The following is a 25,573-nucleotide window of genomic DNA, read 5'->3' on the forward strand; positions in this document are numbered from 1 at the left end:
ATGTAGGCTGTATGAGCCGTCTCTCTAATTATGGAGCTCACATCTACCCCTTAGACAAACTACAATGTGGTTATTCCATCGTAAGAAGACACTCTCCATACTTGCTTCTGTTCTGGGTGGGGCACAATTACAGTACATGCACCTAAGACAGAATCCTCCATGGCCCAAATATGTTGCTATCAAATGGAGGGGGAATGGTTTGTTTTTGTGGTTTAGAAACTAAGCCCCTTCAATGCTCAGCAATTTCAAAAAGAGGCTATGAAGTACATGGATATGCTGAATATTTTGCTTCCTAACAAACAAGCTATTAGTATTCATTCTGAAAATGCTGCTTAACATTTTATCAAGAGAGATGATTTCATATTTATGTGGAATTTATTATTTATGATTTGGTATAATCCAACAATAAGTTGCCGCAGAAATGTTTTTTGAAGCAGCAGTTTAGGAAGAACACATGTATTTGTAAGCAGGTTGTAACAATGTTCAAATTCCATGGAACAGCACATATAATGCAGCTAGGCATTTGTGGGATTGTATCATTGGCTTGAATTTTTGGGTGGACCCAACTGGGAAGACTGCTGGGGGGTGGGATACTTCCCCAACTGCTTAGTCCCCAGAGCCTGTGGAGCAAGGGTCCATAGCAGTGGTTTTTTTCCTAATTACAACTCCCCTTTCAAATGAGTAAAGAGATTTGGGCAGCAGCAGCAAAGATGCCTACCAGTCCCAGCATACCAGCAAAGGGGGGGGGGGAGTGATTTGTATTATTTCTGGCAGAGAGAGGGTACTCCAGTTGTTCCAAGCACCTGTATTCAAATGTGAGCATCGCTGCAATATAGCCCCATAGAATAAAATTTGCCATGACTTTCGGGTGAAAACTGAACTTTCAGAATTGCGGCTTTCTCTCTCTATCTTTTTGTAAAAGGGCTGGAAGCAAAGCCTGAGTTCCAGATCTACCCAACACTAATTTAAACACAGACGTTGCAATAAGTAGACAACTTTGGATGAAAGATGGTCTTACAGCTATGGTGATGATATGGGACTCCTTCATCGGGGTTTCTATTTCTGTTTTGCCATGGCCCTCCTGTGTGACCTTGGCAAGCCACTCCAGCTTTAGAAAAAACCAACTCTGCTGCGCAAGATTGGCACCTAAATAATTGGCCTGAGATTCAGAAGTGCTAAGCATTTAACAGCCTCCATTGATTCTCTGTGGCCTTGAGTATATTAGGAGCCATAAATAGTCATCATCTCTTTCAAGGTAGCTGCTTGCTCATTTCAGAATCCAAAAGGAGAAGAAAGGGTGCCAGTTCCTCAAGGTTCTCTCACACCTGCAGTGGTCCATTCATAGGGAACTGGCCTTTGACAAGGATGCTCTTCATCCATCTGTGTTCTGTTGCTCATTTCTATAAAGCAAGCTTGGCTAACCTGTGGGCCTCCAAATGTTGCTGGACTCCAACTCCCATAACCCCTTGCTGACTGGGGCTGATGGGAGTTGTAGTCCAACAACTTCTGGATGGCCATAGGTTAGGCACTCTTGCCATTAAAATATATATGAAGAATGTTCAACTCTTGAAATGAAATTCTTTGTAGGTTTTTTCTGGTTTGGGTTTTTAAGAAATATATTAAAATCTCTTTTAAAATAGCTTTTACCTCATGGCAAATACAAGTGCTACCTTATTGCTTTGCTATGTTTAGCAGCTCTTTCCTAGATACATTTTTTTCTCTCTTGAAAAACAGCAGGGCCTTGGACAACTCTTAGGCCCTTTGCGCTCTCTTGCTCTGTGTGTGTTTGTGTGAATGCAATCGTATCGTTTTTTTCACTGAGACAGCAAAGCTATCCTAATATTCATTCCTTTCCTGCTTTATCAGAGTGCCCTCCTGCTAAAATGGGCAGAATGGGAACAAGAAAGAGTGGGCCTTCTTGGCAGTGGCCCCCTGCCTTTGGAATGCTCACCCCAAGAGATGTACACCTTCTAGCCATTTGCAATCCTTCTTTTCCCCTTGCAAGACTCCCCCCCTTTTAGTATTTTGATAGTTTTAGCTGCAGTAGCGAGTATTTGGTGTTTTGAAGTACCATCTTTCTCAGCCGTTGGCTTTAATATTCCAAATAGGGATTTTGTGTTTATTTAGATTTCTGTTTAAGTTGGAATTTTGTCAGTGAAGTTGATTACATGTATTTTGAAAATTAGTCGCTTGTAGGGTTGTATGCTCTGTTTTAACTGTTAGTCGCCTAGAGGCATTTTGCAGTAGGTTAACATATATATTTAATTAACAGTAACAGTAATGAGCTATCATCTTTGTTATGAAGATTTTCAAATGAGTGAAGTGACAGCAGTATAAACCGTAAAAAACAACAACACCAAAATGTATTTTCTTTCCTGTTTATATTCAGCACCAGACAGCCACTTTGATCATATGTTTAATGATTTTTTTCCCACAGGAGAATAGACTGATAAATATTATCTAGATCTTTAGAATTAGACTTAAATAAGAAAAATTACAAACAACACCCAACTATTGTTTTATAAAGGCAAGTTAAAGGTAAAGGTAAAGGTACCCCTGCCCGTACGGGCCAGTCTTGACAGACTCTAGGGTTGTGCGCTCATCTCACTCTATAGGCCAGGAGCCAGCGCTGTTCGCAGACACTTCCGGGTCACGTGGCCAGCGTGACAAGCTGCATCTGGCGAGCCAGTGCAGCACACGGAACTCCGTTTACCTTCCCGCTAGTAAGCAGCCCCTATTTATCTACTTGCACCCGAGGGTGCTTTCGAACTGCTAGGTTGGCAGGCGCTGGGACCGAGCAACGGGAGCGCACCCAGGGATTCGAACCGCCGACCTTTCGATCGGCAAGTCCTATGCGCTGAGGCTTTAACCCACAGCGCCACCCACGTCCCCCAAGCTAACATGTCCCCCAAGGCAAGTTAGCTCATTCAAATTAAATTGAGGCTCCAGTAAACATCCCAATTTAACAAAATGACATAGGAACAATTTATTAACAGGTAAATTTGAGCCAAAATTATTTTAACTAAATATATTTTACATATATAAATGTTTTTCATATTTCAAAATAATGCCCATGTGACATTAATAAAACTATTACTTACAGTTATGACAATTTTACGAATTCCATGTGGATAATTTTGAGCCATGCAGTCTGCACTGGAGCAATCAGCTCTAACCTCTTCACACACTGAGTTACTCAGGTACCTAGTTCCTCCCAAGGTGAGAGAAACTGGACATACTAAGCCTGACAGGACAGCTTACTCTATGGTATTAACCCCTTCATGCATTAATTAGACTTAAGCATGTTGGTTATATGAGACTGATTATCCTACATCTTGCACATAGTTTGGGACATTCCTCACACCCACTCTAGTTATGCAACTGTTTGCTGAACCATTCCTTGTCTGTATTTTTTATTTAGCCACATTAGGCTAAATCACAACTGTTGTAAAGTTCATCACACATTTGAAAGTGCTGTAATATAAGCTGATAATAAGGACTGGTGGGTTTTTAACTTTCAGACAGTAGCTCTAGTTCTTCCATATAGTCATGTTGCTAAGTAGAAAGTGGGAAATAAGAGTCTGTGATTGTTTGCCATCGATTCTGACAGCCAGTTCCAGAATCTGTCTATATTGGATGCTACAAAAGGGAAATGAAGAGGTTTTCCTGACTGGTCCAGTAGCAAAATATATATGACTTTTAATAATCATCAAGTATTAGAAATAGATGCAGACTGAATGTCCTTGTTTTTAGATAGCAGAACAGAGAAATACAACTGAAGCAAGTTGAGCAGGGACAGCAATTTAAAGCTCAGAATTAGAATTAATCTCGTTTCATACCCATAATGATTATTTTATATATATATATATATATATATATATATATATATATATATATATATATTGCTGCCTTACCCGTTTCATAACCTGCTGTTAAAATGCACATTTAGAGGGATGCATCCACTAAATGTGTCATAAAATTGTCTTAGAAATCTAGCTTTACTTACCTAACAAAATTATTAAGTCCAGAGAAAAAAATGAAAGAGGATTTCTTAAACTGCATGCCACTGTGCACAAATGTATGCAATAGAAAAGAACGACATAATCGTATAAAAAGGCAATTTATATTTCTTGTTCATTTTTGCTTCCCTTAGTAGGCAGCCATGTCATTTAGTTTGTATCAGATTAAACGAGATATAAAGGAGATACTGATCAGCACTAGAAGGAAGTATGCCTTTAAAAACGTATCATTTCTTTTTACCTGTAACACACTAAGGGCTTTTGTAGTGGTTTTGTTAAAGCCTCTCGTGATAACTGGCTGAGCTGTCCTAATGTCAAAGAAGGCTGGGGTATGGAAAGGTATCTGGCTGTCAGGGCCAGGCCAAGGCTGTGGGTAGCCATATCCAAATATAGGCTTGGAGGCCCTTGAGTTCAGTGACTGCCTTGAATTGGAAAGTGGCAAATATAGAGCCTGAAGTTCAGCGAACAGAACACACTGCCTTGTTGACTAGGCAGTGGCAAAAGGCCAGGATTCTGGTATGTTTATCAGGCCTGGTCAACCAAAACACAGCCATCCTTCAAGATTCACACTTCTCCAGCCAAGGAAAGTGTACAAAAAAGCATATACTATGGTGAAGTGTGTGTGTGTGTGTGTGTGTGTGTTCATGCATATATTACTCAAAATAATATACAAGAATGCATTATATTAGGAGAGATTGCTTTGCAAAAGTATTAAAGAAGGTTTGCACTAAAATGCTGGCGAATTTTCAGGAGGACTTTAAAAACAAACAAACCACAAACTGATGTGGAAATACAGAAAACTGAACTGGGATGATCACGTTTTCTCTCTCCACATCAGACTATGGGCCTTCATCTATCTTATCTCTACCTTACCTGCCTGAAACATGCATTTGGTTTGCCCACCTGAAAAATGGTCTGCTCTCAGCATCTGCTCATGCGAGCCTTATTTGCAAAGCCATGCATGCAAAAGTCAAATGAAAAGTGAGCTTGGAAAATTGGCAGCTTTTCCACCATTGTGGAACTCTTAATTCCCTGCAGGAACTTTCATATCTTCAAAGAGAGAGAGAGAGTTGCAATATCATCCTATTCAAGCTGGTTTCTGGGGACTAGGATGAAGCTGGTACTGGATGCTGTGGAGAGGATTGCACTCTCCTTTTCAACAGTTTTAACTTCTGGTGTTTTGGGCATGTATATTACAGTTCTTTACATGCTATTATTGTTGGGCTTTGTTTCAAATGCATAATGCCCTATGCAGAGTCTTCTAGGCAGGACAAGACAATAATCTAAACAAATTAAAGATTGAAGCAGCCTTACAAATGAATGCAATAGAGGTCAGTCAGTAGTTAGCATACACACTGTGGTAATAGCTTCTATCATCTGGGATAAAAGGCATTAATAAATGTAATAGCGCAGGCAGAATTTCTCCAGAGTCATATTAATGGGAAACATAATTAATTGCCTTCAACCTCCGACTCCCATTCTGCTTCTCTCTCTCTCTCTTTTTTTTACTAACTTCTCCAGAGAAATTTCCATTCTCCTGAAGACCTCTTTCAGAATGATGCCTTCTTTAATTTTTCACACATGACTTCTAGCTCCAGACCTAATTCGGCTGGTAAATCACATTTTATTGAAGGCTTTCTATCTCAACAGATCTCTATGAATTAGTGTTCTTAACAGTATTAGCAGATTTCCTTTGTTTTAATTCATTCTGCTTTTTCAGCAACTAAATGCTGATGCAACTTATTCCTGGTCACTAATTAAGATGTTAACTGGAATAAAATCTTTACAACATTCCTGATCATTAATTAATTAGAAGAAAATTGAAAGGGTAGCTATGGATAAATGTTGAATCTGAACAATGACAGAAGAAACAAGTAAATAACTGGTTCAGTTCAGGCTTGAAATGAAGTAAATCTCAAAGGTTTTTAGGCTTAACTGCTGGCAATTGTTAAAGCCAAGCAGTTATTTTAACTGGTCATAATCATGTGAGTTTTTCAGCCCTGCCAAGTTTAATTTTCGTGGTCATGTTTACTTTGGCTATTTATAGGGGGGGCAGAATAGCAGATATTTTGCTTTTAATAGTGACAAGACTTGCAGGACTATATTAGGTATAAAACAGGAGGCAGCATTATGTGTACAAGTTGGGTTAACAACAGAAGCAAGCTCTGTGAGTTTTGGGGGTCTTCACGTAGCTGAAAATTGCAAGTGCTGTCAAAATTGCCATTGTATTGATGTAAAATACAGTCAGCGCTGCAAGTGTGTGAGGGCACTGCACTCATACTTGGGAGGACAGACTGCCCTGACATCTTGTGTGATTCTAATAATAATGCATGCAGCTTTTAGTTTTTAATAGCGTAAATAAGCTTAGCTCCATCTTGAGGGTCACACACACACACTGTGTCCACAGCATAGACAGTATTGTGTTACTGCTTCTAAATTCTTGAGGGTTTTTTCAGGCAGCACTTAAGGTGACCTCACATAAGTTGAGTGCCACTGCCACAATCATTTTGCTAAACCACTAGATTCTTCAAAGTCGGGACAACAAATGTAGTTTGAGAGCCTCACTAGGGCATAGCAACATTTTGTGGAATTGCTTGTGTCTAATTCAGAGACTGAAAGAGGCTGGCATGCTTGAGTTACTCTTTAAACAGCTGATTATACAATCTGCTTTCTTTTTGTTTCAAACACAGCAGGGTAAAGGGGCTAAGTTTTCTAAACCAGGGTGAGGAACCAGAAGATGCTGTCTAACATCATCCTGACCACCAGCTGTGCTGAGTACGCTGGCAGGAGTAGGAGCCCAACAACATCTGAATGGCCAAGAGGTCACCACCCCATTCTAAAAGTGAACTTAACCATTCTTACTTGGCAAGCATTCTAATTTGTGTCTTAAAAATTTCATCACTTAAATATTCAGAGTCAGATGTAGACTTTCCTAAGGGAAAGTGCTGGGGAGGGGAGGGAATTGTTCCACTTGGACACATCCACAAAATAGATCATCAAGTGGAGAACCAGAGTCAATCCCACTTCCCAACCATTGGAAACGACTGGCTATGTTTTCCCCATCTCTGCTGGTTGACAGTATTGAGAGCAAAGAGTCAATCCTTGATTTTCATGAGCTTTCTCTTAATAACTCATTGGCTTTGCATGGTTCATTTCTTCCTTGCAGAAGACACCAGCTGCCTTTGTGCTCCAGTGAGTAGAAAACGAGCACCTAGTCTCCAAGGCTCCTGCTCCAAACCTTCTGGCAATCGCCAGAGTAGCAGGACCAAGCCATGTTAGTGCACCAATTCATCTTCCTGAGTTGGCTTTCAAATCTGGCATGATGGTACAGATTACAAGCTGTTCCGGCTTTTATTAAATTCATATTTGCTGCAGGAGCATCTGTGGATTGGACTTGAAGCTAGCTATTTGTAATGTCTAGGAAGGCAGTGTCTAATGTCTGAGAAGCAGCTACTTGATTCTTTGATATTTTGATGGGGGGGAAAGAAGAAGAAAAATGTCTAAATAAACGCACGAAACTAGAAAGGACTCTCGGTCTGTTTCCCATGTTTTAGAGAGCTTGTGCCTGGCCACTTTTTAATTGACAGTGCACATCTATATGTGCCAGACCCTTTTGACGTAATGTAGACAAAAAGAAGAAGAAGCAATGTCCAAGGATTACCACTGTCCAATTAATTTTAGGTAATGAAAGAATGCATGGGAGCATGAAGAAGCCAGATAATATAAAGCAAATTTCAGGCTGTGAATGTGAAGTAGGTGTTTATTCAAAAGTTGTTTACTTCCTGTTTAATTTTGAAGCCAAAAAAATTGCATGCACCATCTGAATGGCTAAATAAACCCTAATTTGTTGGAGATACTTAGAATCTAAAAAGAACTCTTTATTATTTGCTTTACTGTAAAGAACTATTTTTGCAGCTATAAAAACCACCCGTGAAATGTGCATATTGTGCTGTCAATTTGTGTCGCTTCCTTGACATTTTTGGTCTGACACACATGGTTTGGTTTTCAGGAAAATGGCTTAAATATCTTGGGCATGAGTGGTGGGGAATCCATATAAAGAGACAGCACTTACCACATTTCAACACTAAAGGTCAAGGATCAAATTGCCACCTTTCAGCACACAGCTTGTCAAATGCCTTTATGCTCTGTTGCTTTGTTTTCACTTAAAAGGGATAGTGTAATAACACAAAGTCTCCCCACCATTGCTACTCAGTCCAGTGGCTTGAGGCATACTCAGTTAACACAAACACATTATTTAAGTACAACAGTCTGTCTTACCTTGAATTCTTTCCATCAGATCACCTGGTGTCGCTCGATGGTGGTAAGGGTGGCAGACTTGTTTCTTCATTCAATGCGCAAAATTCTGGATGTAGAGTAATAAATATATGTCTCAGATGCAGGACACATCTGATATTTCGTGATGTCCGTGTGTTATGTTTGAAATGCTTGTAAACTGCTTAGAACTGTTTTTCTAAACTGTGAGGCAGTATATAAATTACCACAGTTAATAGATTCCCCCCTTAGTTTATATTTGCCTGTTGTTGTTGTTGTTGTTGTTGTTGTTGTTGTTGTTGTTGTTGTTTCCAAACTGCCCTTTGTCCGAAGAACACAGGGCGCTTTACAATATTAAAAAACAAAAATACATACCATAATAACTTTTTCTTTCTTTCTTTTAATTTTTTAAATTATTTATACCCCGCCCATCTGGCTGGGTTTCCCCAGCCACTCTGGGCAGCTCCCAACTGAATATTAAAACACAATACAACATTAAACATTACATAACGAACAAATAACAATAACGAACAAAAAGAAGGCTCAGCCTACACACACAGTTTAAAAGGACATAAGGCAAAGGTAAAGGGACCCCTGACCATTAGGTCCAGTCGTGGCCTGCTCTGGGGTTGTGGTGCTCATCTCGCTTTATTGGCCAAGGGAGCCAGCGTACAGCTTCCGGGTCATGTGGCCAGCATGACTAAGCCGCTTCTGGCGAACCAGAGCAGTGCACGGAAACACCATTTACCTTCCCGCCGGAGTGGTACCTATTTATCTACTTGCACTTTGACATGCTTTCGAACTGCTAGGTTGGCAGGAGCTGAGACCGAGCAACGGGAGCTCACCACGTTGCGAGGATTCGAACCACCGACCTTCTGATCGGCAAGTCCTAGGCTCTGTGGTTTAACCTACAGCGCCACCCGCGTTAAAAGGACATAGATTATGTTTAATTAGCCAAAGGCCTAGAAAAGAGGGAATTTTTTTGCCTCGCATCTTATGAAATGAGGGTGCCAGGTTAGCCTCACCGCAAAGAGCATTCCACAAGTGAAGAGCTTGTGGCCCATTCTCGTGTTGCCCACCTCTGGACCTCTTGTGGAGGAGGCACATGAAGAAGGGCCTGAGATGGTGATTGCAGGGTCTGGGTTGGTTCAAATGTGGAGATGCAGTCCCTGAGGTATTGTGGTCCTGAGCCCTTTGAGGCTTTATAGTTCAAAACCAGCACTTTGAATTGGGCCTAGAAACTAATTGACAGACAGTTATATTAGGGTTACCAGACGTCCCCGGTTCCCATTGACAGTCCCCAGATTTGCAAATCTGCCCCCGGGAAACGTGGCAGTGCCTGGAGCCAGCCTGGTAGCGCAGTTGGCTCTGGCTGGCTTCAGGAGCTGCTCGCTGCCGTGGCGCCCACCATTTTTCCTAGCCAGAAGTCCCCATATGATGTGTCTTGTGTGCATATGATGTGTCTTGTGTGATCTCCTGTCCCCTTCCCTCTTTGTTTTGACTGATTGGGGGAGGCTCGGGAGTTGTGGCCAGCCAACCATTGCCCAGTTTTTTTAAAAAAACTCTGTGCATTAATGTTCCACAGGGTGCGAAAGAAGAGCTTTGCACCTTTATACAATATGCATGATGCTTGGGCCCAGGGTCTTTTACCTCACCATCCCCACTACTGACTCCCTGTTGCTACTCAGCTTCAAAAAAAAGGGGGGCGGATTCATTGAAAAAAATCTGGTAACCATAAGTTATATGCTCAAACCATCATGCCCTCTGAGCCACCTGGCCGCTGAATTCTGCACCAGCTGAAGTTTCTGAATCATATTCAGAAGCAGTCAGACCTATATTGAGTTGCAGAAATCTAACTTAGAGGTTACCAGAGCATAGACAACAGATGTTAGGCTATCTCTGTTCAGATAGGTGCACAGCTAGGCTACCAGCCAAAGCTGATGGAAGGCGCTCTGTGCCACCAGGGCCACCTGAGCCTCAAGCCACAGCAATAGATCCAGAATTACCCCCAAGCAGTGTACCTTCTCCTTCAGATGAAATGTAAGCTCATCAAGAGCAGGCAACCTCCCATCCATCCAGTTTTATCTGGATTCAGCTTCAGTTTGTTGGCTCTCATCCAGTCCATTACTGAGGCAAGACAAGACAGCATCATCTTCACAACAGAACACAACATATCCACTATACATTTTTGCACTCTAATAATGCCAAATAGCGAAAATGTATATAACTTCAGCTGAGTATATAACTTACATACAGTTTATGTAAACGAATCAAAGCTCTCAGTAAAAATCACGTTGACATCCTTCTGTACAAAGAGTTCTGTACTCAGTGTGTCTTTGCTGAGGCTTGGTGTGTAGCATTGCATTTTATAGCCTGTTTTCATGGTGCTACCGTTTGTTCAGTTCCCAGCTAACAGAACATTTTAAAATGCTGTCTCCCCAGCAGCGAGGAAACACTCCAGGAATCTGATGCTTTCAGGAATAATTTGTGGCTGTTAAGGAAACCAGTGTTACAATCAAAGACTGTTTATTGAAATAGAACAAAACAGACTGGACTCTCATTTTAATCTTTGAATAATTGGGGAGAGTTTGATGGGCTAACTTGAGTCTCGTTTCTCTCTAAATTGAATGACAAGAAATTTTATTAGACATTCCATGAATTCCTGCAATTGTCCTTTTCTTTATTATTCACCTTGGTCTGCGCTAAAGCTTTTATATAGACGACAGCTATTTTATATGATGAAGGAGATTATACTTTTTTTCTTGAGTTGCAGACAATATTTTCCATAGCCATTGAAAAATTATTTGAATTGTCAGAACTCCCTATTTGTTAGACAAATTGATTTATTTTATTTTTAATATATTCAGTATTTCTTACATGAGTGTCACTGCAGAAAGACCAAGTGATTGGCAGTTCAGTGGAAGTTGTGGAGTTTCCACTATCTAAAAAACTGAACACTGGACACAATCCTTTAAAAGTACAGTCCTATACATGTCTACCAGAACCAAATGGGTATGGGGCTGCAGGCCAGATCTCCTGAACCTCAGAGAAAAAGACATGTCTGCTTCTGCTCTTCCCAACCATTCTCTTCCCATACTTGCCATCTACCCTCACCTCATCTGCTGTTGTTTTTACTTCTTCAGTAAAGAACAGCTGGTGTGGAAGGAGGCGGGCAGCAGGACCATGGCAGAACGATGCATGCCTTCCTTTTTGCCTGCATTAGGGAGAGATTCAAAGGGCTGCATCCAGTGTGCATTTTGCGGGCTGACAACCCAAGGAGTTTACTACCAGAATCCCTGTTCATGTCAGCTGGCATTCTGCAGAGTCATAGGTTTTAGAACGGGGTGCTTCTTTCCTATTATTCATTTTTATTTACTTAATCAAATTTATAAACTGCTTAATCATCAACGCCTCAAAGTGGCTTGCATAAAACATACATTAAAATTACTGTGAAAATCAGATATTAAAAAGAAGTTAACCTTATTTGTTTTTTGAAAATGGAAATGAAATCAGTTTTTACAATACACATTCAAAATAAATAACGTAGAATTGCATGTCAAATTTACATGGTTAGATAGGCTTGAACCAATTCCTTCTTTTTTGTAATAGGCATTGAAAACAGTACAATAAAGAGGCCCTCCCTAATATCAATCAACACGTTCAAAATGAACACTAGGGACTCAGCTACATTTGTAAAGATAAAACACTTTATATGCGTTATAACACTGTGACACCAGATGGCACTGTGGAGTCCAGTCTTTTGCCAATGGGATTCCCCTGTATAACGTTTACAACGTGTTTAACTGAATCACTTATTGGATGTGTCTAGATCCAGCCTAGGTAACACCTATAAAAGTTCCAGTTGCACAGATAGAAACGGTCCAGCGGTCATGTATAATAGTTCAGTGGAGGCGAGTCCATTCGAAGCACTGCACCCAACCACCTCAATCTACCCTTAGCCACCACAAGTCTTTCGCTGGCTTCTTACCTTACAAGTTCAGAGGGTGGCACTGACTGTCAGCCTCCTCCTCCTTAGACTCAGTGTTGCCCTTGTAGAACTCGGCAAAGGGAGAAATGAGAACTACAATTAGTTGGTTCCAACCATCACTGGTCCTTGCTCCACCTGTCATTGGCTGTGGCTCCATCTACTGTTGGCCTCCTGCCTTACGTTCTACCAGTCCCAATGGGCAGCAGCCAACACTGCAATAGTTTGTCCCAAAGTGCCTGGATGCTAATAGGCTGAGGTAACCCCAGAAGCAACATGCTTCTTACAAATCCCAAAATTCTATTCAGGGGGATGGGGGAGACTCCTTGATGGATGTAACATCACCGGTAGCACCTACCTGTGTTCCTGACACAGTTTTGCTTACTTCAGCACTATATGCAATAAACAGAGTCACAACATCATCCGTAGTTAAAAGCAATTTTATCAGCCTTTAGATAGCATCGCTCTGGCTCCTTTTTAGTTGCTATTTCATGTCTTGTTTCCTGTTTGTTTGTGTATTCGTTTGTGTTTTGAATGCCATGGAGCATCAAGTCCCCAAACGGAATACCACAGCTGCTGAAACCCTTCCAACTTCTTGGATTAATGTATTTATAATTTGCTTTCAGTGCATGTTAAGTATCTGGCAGGCTCGGTTGGGACCTGATTCAGCATTCCTTGCGCTCAGTGATTTTTACTGTGTTGAATCGATGTCTTCAGAAGCAGTAATTCTTACACAGCCAATAGAAAGAACTGCCTCAGCCTAACCACATTCAAAACGCAACATTAGCGCTTGAAACATAATGTACACCTTGTAAAAACCAACATATGACCTCATGGTCCTTTTTACAAAAGTGCAAAACAGAGCCCTGGTCTCTGCTGTTTCTCCCCTCAATACACCCAACACCTGATTGAGGGCTGCAGTGAGCAAGAAAGACTCTCCTGCTTGTCCCACCCACAGCAGAAGCTAGGAGGGTGGTAACTTGAGAGAGGGCCTTACTGGTGGAGCACCCTAGTTATGGAACTTGCACATGGTGGGGGGCACCACATCTTCCCCCACAGTCAACATTTTTAAGCGTAAGTGAAGACTTTCCTATTTGTCCCGGCATTTGGATCATGAAAGCTGTACTGTTTTGTTGGAGTGACTATGGGGGTTGTTGTTGCTATCAAAATTCTTTGGGTTTTATTTGATACTTATATGTTAAGTTATGGTGGTTTTGGTCTTTTATGTTATGCCACCCAGGCTGAAGGGTTGCATGTATTAAAAATTAAGTAAAAACTGTTCTAATAAATAAATGTCTTTGGACAAGCTATGGACAATTGTGGAAGTGTGAATTTAGACAACGTGCAATGCCGTTCTAGGAATGTTTCCTCAGAAATGCTGTGCCGTGTTTTAGGGAATCTTCTCCTTTTGGGATTGCAGCCCAAATAGGGTATCTTTTCCAGTTCTGGACAAAGTTTGTAATCAATTAATACGCATGTGATTAGAACCCAACAGAGGGTGAAACATCACAATTACATTTGTATAGAAGCATATCGAGGGCCTACCACCACACAATGAAAGCCAAATATAGCAATCATTGACAAGATGTAAAGTTACCAGTAACTCTCCACCACCACCACCTAAAAAACATGTTATGCCCTTGTGATAAATTAATAGATTGTTTTTGTATTTGATAGGAAAACTGAAGACTTCAACAGCAAATCATCCAGAGTCAAAATGAATACAGGTATGCAATTTCTATGGTGGGGCAGGGGATATTAAGTTTAAACTCTTTTATTAAGTATATTGTTCAAATGCAAGTAGAACTATCCTAATTTGCTTCAAATAATAACTGTAAAAAAATATAGATGACTTATCTATGTGTATCTACAGTAGTGCCTCGCAAGACGAAAATAATCCGTTCCGCAAGTCTCTTCGTCTAGCGTTTTTTTTGTCTTGCGAAGCAACCCTATTAGCGGATTAGTGCTATTAGCAGTTTAGCGGTTTAGCGGCTATTAAAGGCTTAGCGGCTTAGCAGCTAAAAGGCTATTAGCGGCTTAGAAAAAGGGGGGAGCGGAAAAAATCGCAAGACTAGCAAGACGTTTTCGTCTTGCGAAGCAAGCTCATAGGGAAATTTGTCTTGCGAAGCGCATCGAAAAACGGAAAACCCTTTTGTCTAGCGGGTTTTTCGTCTTGCGAGGCATTCGTCTTGCGGGGCACCACTGTACTTATATGTGCTGCTATGTATAAATATATGGATTTATACATGCATATGCATGTGTGTTCCATTTCAATATATTTTCTGGTATTTAGTAAAATATATTGGGGCACAATGCACATGTACATAGTCCAACACAGTGGCATAAATCAAGACACTTGTGTTTATGGTATGCTGTTTAATTCTAAAATGATTGTGCTGTGACTTACTTACAGTGCAATCCCAGACATCAGAAGTAAGCTCCATTGAATTAAATGGGACTTACTCTCAGGCAAGTTTGTATAGGATCACAGTCATACTTTGCTGAAAATTCGTATATTTATTGGTGCATTTTTAAACACCTATTCATATTCCTAAAATTCAGTTTAGGATACATTGCATACTTGCCTTTTGAGACCACTATGTTTAACATTAATCATGGGTCAGAAAATGTGGTAGTTAGCGATGGTCATGAATCCTGTTTGGATTAATTTAGAAAAATTATACTCTGTTTTTTCCCTCCACTGGGTGAGAACTCAAATCAACTAACAATAGAGTGATAGAAATAATCAAGACACTATCAAAGGGCATGATAAAATAAAATTATGATAGAATCATCCTAGATAACAGGTTACCAGTTAAGCTTCTGCAAAAAATAAATTTTTAAAAAAATCTTTTTATAGAGCCAAATTTTGGAAGCCATTGATGAAGTATTTCAGTATTGATGGAGTATTTCAGAGCATTGGCACCTTAACCAAAAAGATTGTGTTCCTTCTACCCTCCCTCTGAACTTAAATCAGCAGTGAACTGGAAGCAAGGCCTCAAATATTGAACAGCGTGTTTGCTTCTTTCTACATCAGCCTTTCTCAACCTTGGGTCTCCACATGTTTGTTGGACTACAACTTCCACTATCCCTAACTAACAGGACCAGTGGTCAGGGATGATGGGAGTTGTAGTCCAACAACAAACACCTGGGGAACCAAGGTTGAGAAAGCCTGTCCTACATCACACACACACACACACACACACACACACACACACACACACAAAATGGTGCAGTTTCTGCAATCCTACATCGCATGGGGAGTGGCAACCATGTTGTAGCTGTAACATAAGAACTGGCCCAAATCCTATTAATTTCAATGACAGAATCTAAGTATATCCTTAACACTGAGGAATAGCTTCTATTAGTGGTGCTGCTATCTCCAGTGTGACTAACAGCACAATTCTAACCATGTCTATTTAGAGGTAAGTCCCATTGAATCCAATGTGCCCCATTGAATTCAATGAGGCTTACTCCCAGGTAAGTGGGGTTAGTGTTGCACCCAAAATTGGCTAAAATGCAAGCATTTAAACTTAAAGTAGGTTGTTGTCCAAGCTGTGCGTAAATCCTGGTGGCTTCTAAGCAGACAAAATTTCAAAGAATTTATACTCTTCACCACAAAATGTCTGGGCAATCTGCAGACTCACTGCCTTTTTTTTTCACAGATGGATAATGAATGGGTCAAAATTAATTTGCTAAAATATATATTTAGTGCCCTCCAATAAATATTTTAGGCAGGAATTTACGAGGATAATATGTGTGATAAATGCATCTAATTTAAAAATGATTAAAGAAGCCAACTGTTGTATAATAAATGAAAGACATAAATACAAACCACAGCAAACACACACACAGCCCTCAGAGACTGCAAAAATCTGTGAGGCTTAACTTTGTTACTGTTAAATCATGATGATGCAAACTTCTTGCAATTTATCCAATAAGTTTCTGTAACACAGCAGCAGGCAAAGGAAGACCACCCACAGTTTTGAAGAGCATTTTCTAAACTTAACAATAGCATGCACTCTAGAGGCTTCCTTCTGCCACCATCACTGCTCCGTATTCCAACTACTTTTGATAGGAATACTCAAATTAATGAATTTGCATGGATTCTTTCCCCTTTAAAGTTACCTGCCCTTGGTGCTGAAGAAACTTTGGCTTGCAGCTGCAGAGAATTTGTGATCAAATGAAGCTGAGTTTCCCTTTCGCTTTAGCAGGCATGCCCTGTGTAGACAGGTTCCTTGCCCTTGCATAGGATTAGGATTGATCACCACAACTCTTGTACTTCGTATAATTATTCAGTGAGAGATTGTGCCATGTGCCATGTAGTATGTGGGATGTATAGTAGCCATGTGTTTAAGACACCCAATATGATAAAGTGGCAGCTTTATTCTAAATTTGGGCTCACAATAGATGCTCACCTTCAGCTGACTACAAAGAGCATACATTCCCTGAGCTGGCAATTTTAAACGTGGCCCAACATCATGATGCTGACTTGGCTGTTCCCTTGCAAAGAACGGGCCACATAAATTACACCTGATTGAGCAGCTAGAAATTGCTGAGATGGGATTTTGATTGGATCAAACGCACCCAAAGGATGGTTGAGTTTTCTGCTGTCCCTTCAGCTATATTCTGCTTTGCAAGGCCCATCTAACCTTAGGAGCAAACTTACCCAGGATTCCCTGTTTCAGCTGTGTGCTTATACCTTGGGGGAAGAGAGCACTACTGCCTGCAGTTTGGCCAAAAGCACTTGCAGGCAACTTTGCAGCTCATGATGCCCCCAGTATTTCAGGGAACAAAATGAATTCAAGACCTTTGTATTCATCATTGTCCATCCAGGGTATAGGCACAGATGTCAAAGGGAAGATGCAAGGAACTGCCAGACATTAAAAATGCGGCATTCTAGAGGATTGGAGTCTTCTCCCCATTCTGTACTACCTTTAAATGAACTATAAATGTTCTCCTTTATCCATCTAGCTTATCTGGAAGACACTTAGGAGAGTTACACAATTTAGTTTCTTCCTAGATATCTCCTGTTACACATAGGGGGAATAAAAAAATTCCTTCCTGTCGCACCTTAAAGACCAACTAAGTTAGTTCTTGGTATAAGCTTTCGTGTGCATGCACACTTCTTCAGATACACAGTAGACATAGGGGGAAGACACCCATTTTAGTAATCTGTATCTGTATTCCATGAATGAACATACCAAATCACACAACAAATCCTACTTTATGACTCAGATCTTTTTTAGGGCCACACAATGTGTTCTTTATTGAAAAAGTAATGTTGTGTCAATTTTGATCTTCCGTTTTAGTCTTTTTGTGGTGAGTTAGGTACACACAACAAGTGGTCTTTCCAGTACTGGAAAGCACATGATAAATCTCTCTTGGCTTGGGTATTCTTTGGAATGGCAGTAATAATTAACTACAGCTTCCCCAGCCCTTCGGTATGTATGTACAAAACCCAGAAGATCAACAGCAATTTCTAACCGCATGAGTTCTATGTCCACATTTACATAGCTCACTTAACTCCACTTGATCTGTGTTGCATGTGCTTGCTCTCTCTATGTTGTGGGCCTGTGTCATTTTGTGCTTTCAGATAGTGGTGGGTGTGCTCGCAAACGTGCTGCCATGTCTGTCAAATTAACAGCCGTGAAGAGAGTTCAGAGTTCTCCAAACCTATTGACAGCAGGTATTAAATATTAACCGTGGAATGTCCCACTTGGGTGCCATTGTGGCATGGTTTCTGTACAGTGTTGGAGCTGAATATCATGGTTGATAATGAATGTGGCTGCAGCTGCTGCTCACAACTGTTATTATGAAATGTTTCTGTCCTGCTGATGTAATCTTAAGCTATGTCCTTGTGGGAACTTCTCAGGCATTTTGGGCTGTGTCCACTGAGAACTAGACCAGCAGTGCACATGCCTTAATTTGAACGAGAGCTTATCTGGGCTCAGCCCCAGAACTTATTTTCCACAGCAGAGCTCATGTGAAATAATAGCTTTTGAGTAGTGTGCAACCAAGTCATACTCAGAGTAGACCCATTGAAATCAATGGGCTTCCCTCCCCCACTCCCATTTGAGGGAGAGTGATCATGTGAGCTGGAGCCATAATCAAGCAGAGGTGTTCTTTAAAGAACAGAGGGGAGATATGGAGTATCCATCCACACTTCTATGCACTGATGTCTCTGGCAGTGGACGGCCAATGGCACAGAATTTTTTAAGTGGGACTAAGTTAGTAGTACTAATTCATTTTTTTTCCTATTTTATCGCTGTGGTTGCTTAGCTAGAAACTAATTGAAATCCCTTGGGGATGGAAGAAGGAAAGTACCATAATATTCTCTATAAAATGACAGTGCAAGTGTCCTGTAACGCCAGTCAGTATATATTACAAGATATATGAATGCCAGGCCAAATTTTTATAGGAAGATGTTTTCATGCATCATCGCCAAATTGGAAGCAATGTAGCATTTACAATATTCTCAGTACTCTTCAGAATGCTGGGTTGAAATCCTTCCCTTTGGCTGTTCGAAATCATAAACCAGGTTTCAGAAATTAATGTGAGTTTGGCCATTGAATTTTACCCTTGGGTAAGTTTTGCTAAGTCAGTGCAGCTTACACTTTTTAAAGGTTTCCAATGCCAAAGTAATAGAAACCATGTTGGACTTAAAGGTTTGTGGCCATTTTGCTATAAACATTTACAAGCAGCTTTTTAAAGATTTGAATTTGGCAGTAGCCCAAGAAAATGAAGAATGTTAAAGTGACAACTCTAGCTTCATTGTCCTGGCCTTTCATCGTAAACAGATTAATTATGCAATATAATGTAACATACCTAGACGAATATTCATCAACAGAAACGGATCTCAGTAGAATTTCCAGCGACAAATCATTAGTGTTGTTAATAGTCACCTTAATTGTAAAGTTGAGAAAAGTCTTCTTACAATTTTATATTCAATTGCAATAGCTCTGGAAAGCAACTAGAGAATGACATGGACTGAAAAAGAAGAATAGTATCATTTAATTGCTATCTAATAAAACAGCAATAAAACTAATACAAAATAAAGCAGAACCACAGTAGCCCTGAAGTGTAGCCTTCAGAAAGTGTGAATTAATGGAGCCATAAGCATTGATTTATTTACCTGTGTTCCACATGCCCAAGTTGTGCATAGGTAGCAGAAGAGAAGTGGAATTTCAGTTAATCAATGCATGTTTTGTAGCTCCTTACTAAGCTGACATAAGGAAATTTGCAAAGGGTAAATTGGACACTGCCTCATGAAGAACATGCCCTTTTCAGCCTACAACTACTACTACAACTACTAGAGCAGGCATAGGCAACCTCGGCCCTCCAGATGTTTTGGGACTACAATTCCTATCATCCCTGACCACTGGTCCTGTTAGCTAGCGATCATGGGAGTTGTAGCCCCAAAACATCTGGAGGGCCGAGGTTGCCTATGCCTGCCATAGAGCAAATCCTCTGCAATTGTCTATAAAATTTTCTCTAATGCATCTTAAAGCACCCTCACATAATTAATCAAAGACTAACAATGGAGCAGGGATTTCAATCAATTTCTATGCAGAAGGGCACCATGGCAAAGGTTCATACATTGTCTATCAATAAGGTCACAGACAATGTTGCTGACAATAGTAACGTTAGAATGCCCTGCCTTAGTTTAGTTTCCCCCTAACTTGTCCCAAAATGCTTTTAGTTACCTTGAGATTTGAATGGTTTTTCTATTGCTGCCATCTCTTAAAACAAATTGACCTAGCAAGGTCAAATGGGTCCAATTCCCCTGGTCTGCACATAAGTTTATGATATTGGGTTATTAATAATAGCATAATAGGTTATGCTAGGTTAAGGAGGCACTGTGCTCATTATGTGCTTCTGAACATAGAGGAAAAAGGAGTATATGTGTCTGATGCTGACTTGTGTAGTGCTAAACTATGGTTTAATGTCTCATCCAAGCTGAACCAGTGTGAAATTGAAGCAAAAGTGCTGTTGTGTTATGCTTGTTCACTCTTGTTTTGGGCCACATAACTTTAATGAAGGTTAGAGGGCTCTTTGACCGAGCAAAAATGGCATAATGAGCCATTCAGTCTGATGCTGTGCATATTTACTTAGCAAAATTTACTTCAGAGCTCAGCAGTGCTTATGCCCAACTTAAATATGCTTAAGATTGTGGTCTTTAGAAAAAAAGATCCTTGGCTACATATGCCAGTATAGTAAGAGTCATTAAAGTATGTGTGCCAATAATTTTTGGTAAGTGAATTACCCCTTGTCTACCACAGTGGTATCAAAGCATAAAGTAGGAATGCTAACTGTACTTTCCACATATTAACTTTGATGTTCTCTTTCTTTAGGACTTGATTCTCAGTCACCAGATTCAGGTAAATAGGTTGCTGTTATTTTAAGCTGAATATAACAACACTGTGAGTGGAATAAATAAGGCATGCATTTAAACCCCCTCCCCACTGTTTCTCTAGCCAAAGTGTACTAATTTTGATATTCTAAATCTTGAACTAAAGACTTTTGATACGTGTGAAAGGCTTTCTTTTACATTTGCTGGCCTTTATATAATGGATGATAACCTAATTTTTTTTGCTTTCTTAATGGCTTTTTTAAATGCAGACCACTCATCCAAAAAGACCCTACATTACATACCAACATTTCTATGAAATTTATAGCAAAAGTGCTCATTATCTTCAGTTACAAAGTGGTAGTGAAACAGAAGAAATCTGTTATTGCAGGTGTATAACAGGAGGTTTTTAAGGTGCCAGTGGGCGTAGAATGGGTAATTCTGCAACCTTACACCAGGAAGACTGTACTGCTGCATGAGATATAATTTGGAACAGCTTTCAGTTAATAAGGGCTTTACTGGTCCTTTTAGCCAACAATAAAGCTGCTAGCTGCAGCGATCAGTCTAATCCTTCAGCATCTCTTTTGGATAGCTTATAGTTCTGATTTTTTTCCATCTTCCCAAAGGAAGCCATGTGTATACACTTTGCGTTTCTTCACCTCTCTAAGTCGGTGTTTGCCAAGCATCTGAGTCAAAGGCAAACTATACCCTTACACCCAATTCACTGTTTGGAGGTAGAACACAGGCTCTGCATGCAAAAGGTCCTAGATTCAAACCTAAAGCACTGCAAATATGACCGGGGAAGATTCCTGTCTGACACCCTGGATTGCTGCTGCCAATTGGTATGCCCACTGCTGAGCTGGGTGGACCAATGGTTTGGTTTAGCAGGAAGCACCTTCCTATGACAAAATTTAAATTTAGAAATAAAAGCTTTGCTCCAGCTTATACCCGTTGTTCAAGGACAGGACTGGCCATCATGAATGCCACAGAAATGCCATGAAAAATACCAGCCCCGTGACTGTTCCCTAGGAATGTTCAACATATCATTGTGCTGCAAGTTTTCCTCACCCCGCTCCATGCCATTGACTGCTGCTTCTGTAACACAAGGAATCCATAGATCTCTTGAGTATCATTTAGTGGCAAAACAAGTCATGGGGGCAGCCGTTTTTGCTGGAAGCTACATCTAAGAGGCTTGTACAAATGGAGTACCCATGCATTCTCCTGAACTGACTAAGGGCAGATACATGTAAAAACCAGAGCAAATGTGGCAAATCAGTAAACGACATAAGCAAAAGCTGAAGGATTAGAGCATCTGGGAATGTTGTTCTGATTTGAGCATTCATTTATTTTTTCGTGTTATCTGAAGACTCTAGAACTAGCCTTTCCTCTCCCAACAGTTATAATCCATGTGTGGGATTTATCTCATTTTATCCACATAGCTACTTTAAGGCATACATTTGGCTGAAGGGTACTGATTTGCCCAGGGCTCCCTAGTTAAGATTCATAATCCAGAGGCAATTGCAACCTGGACTCCTCCTCTGCCAGGCATATACAGCTACACTATATTTACTGTGCAATCCCATACAGATATCCTCATTTCAAGTCCCCTTGAATTCAGTAGGTAAATTGAGTAAAAGTCTTTGGGATTAAGAGACTTATATAAAGCAAAACAATAGAAAGCAACACCATCATAAAATCCTGACCTAGTCAGGAGCTCAGCAGCGCTGCTTCTGGCTTCCCGTGATGTTGTAATGCCTAGTATTTTCTAGGCATTTCATACATATCTATTATAAAAACAACATAGCCGGTGCCTGTAGGCCTACAGTCCTATTAGGGGGTTTCCCCCCAGCCATAATGCACCGGAACTCAGTTCCAGCACCTCACAGGTGGGCGCCATTGCTATTAAAAAAGAACAAGGGAGGTGAGTTCCGGGACCTCTTTTTATAGAAAAATAGCACAGGGCATGATTAAAGCAGGGGAGGATAGAGAGGGAACAGCAAAACAAGCAAAAACAGGCACTTTCCCCCCATAAAGTCACATTAATGACCAGACTGCCTAACCACTTAGGAAGATAGTTATAGAAGAGGAAGATCCAAATGGCAATTGGTTCCAACTGAGCCAATGGAATGGGCCAGCACTTGTCTGCCATCTTCCTCCGCTGTAATCTGGCAGACTGGCTGCAAATAGTATGAATGTACCCTTTGTTATAGACGTATGTGCATTATATCCCTTAGACTTCTTTCACGTTTGTGCCACATCATCTGTATTATATTGATTCCAGTCACTGTAGAGCTCATTTCAGTTACTTGACATAATCAAAGCAAATCCTTTGTCAGAAATAAATTTGCTTGGATTTCTTTTCATATAAAAGCTTGGAGATCATTTAACAGTGGGAGTAGAGAAACACTGAATGGCGACACTAGCAGCTCCTCTCTTGCAGCAAAAGGCTTTCGAAGTGTCCGGCCAAACCTACAAGAAAAGAGATCACCAGCTCAGGTAAAATGGCAGATATGCAGACTCACACTCTGAGATTATGTGAAATTCTAAAGTTTAATACTGTGATTTCGTGAAGTAAGGAGAGGCAGTTTCCATTTGATTATTGCTTTTGGGGTGCTTTCCTGACATTATTGCATTGGTTTGTAGTATGATCTCTGTTTTGGCTGTGCATACAAATACTGGTTTGGATGAACAGCTGCTGCTTCACTCATGCACTGAATTCATTTCAAGGAGTAAAGCACAGCTATGCAGTGTTCATCAGGTTAAAACATATGCCTGGTGTTGGAACAACAGTACAGTTTATTTTTTGTAGCCCAAAGTATAGAGTTTGACTTAAATTTAAAACATTCATCCATTCTACAAATTACTTAAGATACCTCCCCCCACACGCACACACATGCACATACACACAGACACACAGAGAGAGTTTCTATTATTGTAGACCATAAAATTTAAGGGGCTGTACATTAATTTCCTTCAGAACAGTCTGTTGGTTCCAGTGATCTATCTTGTTAATTTTCATCTCTATAATTTAAAGGTGATAACTAGCAATATTGATCCCAAGAGGGGGATGCTTCATATTAATGGGTCAGTATTGACCTCACAATGAATTTGCAATTAATATATGCATCCTGGCTTTCCAAACATCAAAATAAAATGTTTACAATCTGGAATGATGAAGAATGTGGAGGCCTGATTCAAAACCATTGGCTGGATTTGTGTCGGTATCTCTGTTTAAGAAGTGACACGTTTTATCTCTGTTTACTTTCCTGCTAATGTTTTGCTTTCTCTCTTTCTCCTGTAATATTTATTTTGTTGCGTGGATGCTTTTGGCACACAAGGCCCCCCCACTTCCTCCTAGGAAAGAAAGTTTGAGTAGATCTGGAATAACTAGTCACAAGAAGAGCGAAATTAACTCCCGGTCCATAACAACCAAACAAACTAAGAAATCTCCTGATGCTGACCACTGTACTAACAAGGAGTTTATACGGAGGGCAGTTTATTCTAAAAAATCTAACAGCAGTGTGTCCTACACACACAAAACCACTAAGCCACTGGCCTCTGTTTACAGCACAAAAACAATAGCTGGAATTAGAACAAGTTTCCGCCAAGGCCACAAACAACCAGGTCAAAAACGTAGAGTTTCTGCCCTGAAATTAACTAGGGCACGAAATGCATCTAGTAGTATTCCTTCTTGTGTACAGCAGCAGCCTGTGCCTGTTGAAGCACCAGCAACTCCACGGAGGCCTGTCTCACCCGCTTGTAACCCAGTACCTGAGATACACAAAGCATCTCTTTCCATTCAGATAGCTCCCATCCCTGATAATAAAGCGGCGCCTGAAAGCCAACAACATCCACCTAGGCTTTCTCCAGACACTTCAGAGACGCCTCCAAACAATATGCAACAAATGTCTACAGTTCCTTCCGCACAGTCCACAGAATGCAATGTGGTATATTATGTTTCTCTCTTCTTTATTTTAGATCTTTCCTGTGTCACCTAACCTTTTTCTCTTTAGTCTACTCACCTGGCTCTGAGTAGTGGTTTACACTTCCTGGGTAAAACTACCTGAAACACCGTATTGAGAACAGTGTTGCTGTTTGTTTATTTTTTATTGGTTTTGAAAGATGTTTATGGCCTGCCTTAGTACATGGAGAGAGGGAAGGAACAAGTGATGTTTAGGTACCTGTTAAGTGCGCACCTTATTGCCTGTGTCCTAGGTATTGCAAAATTCAGTTCTGTAGGGAAGGTGGTTTGAGTGACACCTGAATGACACTGCTTGGAGGTATTGAAATCCTAAAAAGAAGTGTCTGGGATCCAGAGGGGCATGTTTTCTCTTCTATGTGTGCATGGCTTTTCTCCCCACTTACCCTCGCCTTCCTCCTACAGACCCACCCATCCTAAAAAAAAAAAAAAAACCATCTCCAAAGGTTAGGGAACACACCAGCATAGCATTCTATTAAGTACAAGAGGCTGAACAAAAAAATAAATAAATCAGGAAACCCTTCAACCCTGCCCACCTCTGTGCACACAAAAGTCCTTTGCACATGTGTGCCAATCTACCTGGATTCCAGCTGTTGTGCTTGTTTTGCCACGGTGAGAATTCTGTGGTCGTTCTTCACAGATGAAACTCTTCTTTAATTACACCAAAAGCGCATAAAGTGGCTGTACAAGATGCATCTAAATCCAGCCCTTAGTGGTGCACAAATTACAAGGCTTCCACAACAAAGGCAGAAGACTGGGCTGTTAATTTATGTAGGCGCTTGAATTGCTAGGGATATTGGCATTAATTACATCTTGAGTGAGTGTGTTCACACTTCACACAAGCTGCTCTGATCGCCATGCTCCTTAGAGGCTCTGCTGTTTAAAATACAAGTTTGAAAAAAGCACCCCTGTGTTAATCAGAGGGGTTATCTCTGGCCCTGCACACACACCCCAGTCACCCACATAAG

General features: G+C 40.6%; 1 protein-coding gene and 1 long non-coding RNA gene across 42 annotated transcripts in view; one reads left to right on the forward strand and one right to left on the reverse strand.

The window, feature by feature from the left end:
- The window catches only part of SORBS2 (sorbin and SH3 domain containing 2), a gene marked incomplete at its 3' end in the record, with an annotated part of 184,846 nt that overhangs the window by 82,817 nt on the left and 76,456 nt on the right, over window positions 1–25,573 (forward strand). For 20 of the 41 annotated variants that reach the window (XR_014011708.1, XR_014011713.1, XR_014011714.1 and 17 more), the window contains 5 exons: window positions 13,954–14,003; window positions 17,873–17,965; window positions 20,631–20,657; window positions 22,998–23,122; window positions 23,965–24,573. Coding sequence is in view for 20 of the 41 variants with exons in the window: in XM_081208605.1 (XP_081064731.1) it covers window positions 13,994–14,003; window positions 17,873–17,965; window positions 20,631–20,657; window positions 22,998–23,122; window positions 23,965–24,573 (864 nt within the window). The remainder of the gene's footprint in view (window positions 1–13,953; window positions 14,004–17,872; window positions 17,966–20,630; window positions 20,658–22,997; window positions 23,123–23,964; window positions 24,574–25,573) is intronic. The other 21 variants (XR_014011721.1, XM_081208616.1, XM_081208615.1 and 18 more) reach the window with 10 other exon arrangements.
- On the reverse strand, window positions 14,976–17,303 carry LOC308595237. The gene is made up of 2 exons (XR_014011950.1): window positions 15,479–17,303; window positions 14,976–15,448 (listed from the first exon to the last, which is right to left on the reverse strand). It is a non-coding gene; the product is annotated as an uncharacterized lncRNA (long non-coding RNA).

This window comes from Podarcis bocagei, assembly GCF_964188305.1.
Source record: "Podarcis bocagei genome assembly, chromosome: 9".
Lineage (NCBI taxonomy): Eukaryota > Metazoa > Chordata > Lepidosauria > Squamata > Lacertidae > Podarcis > Podarcis bocagei.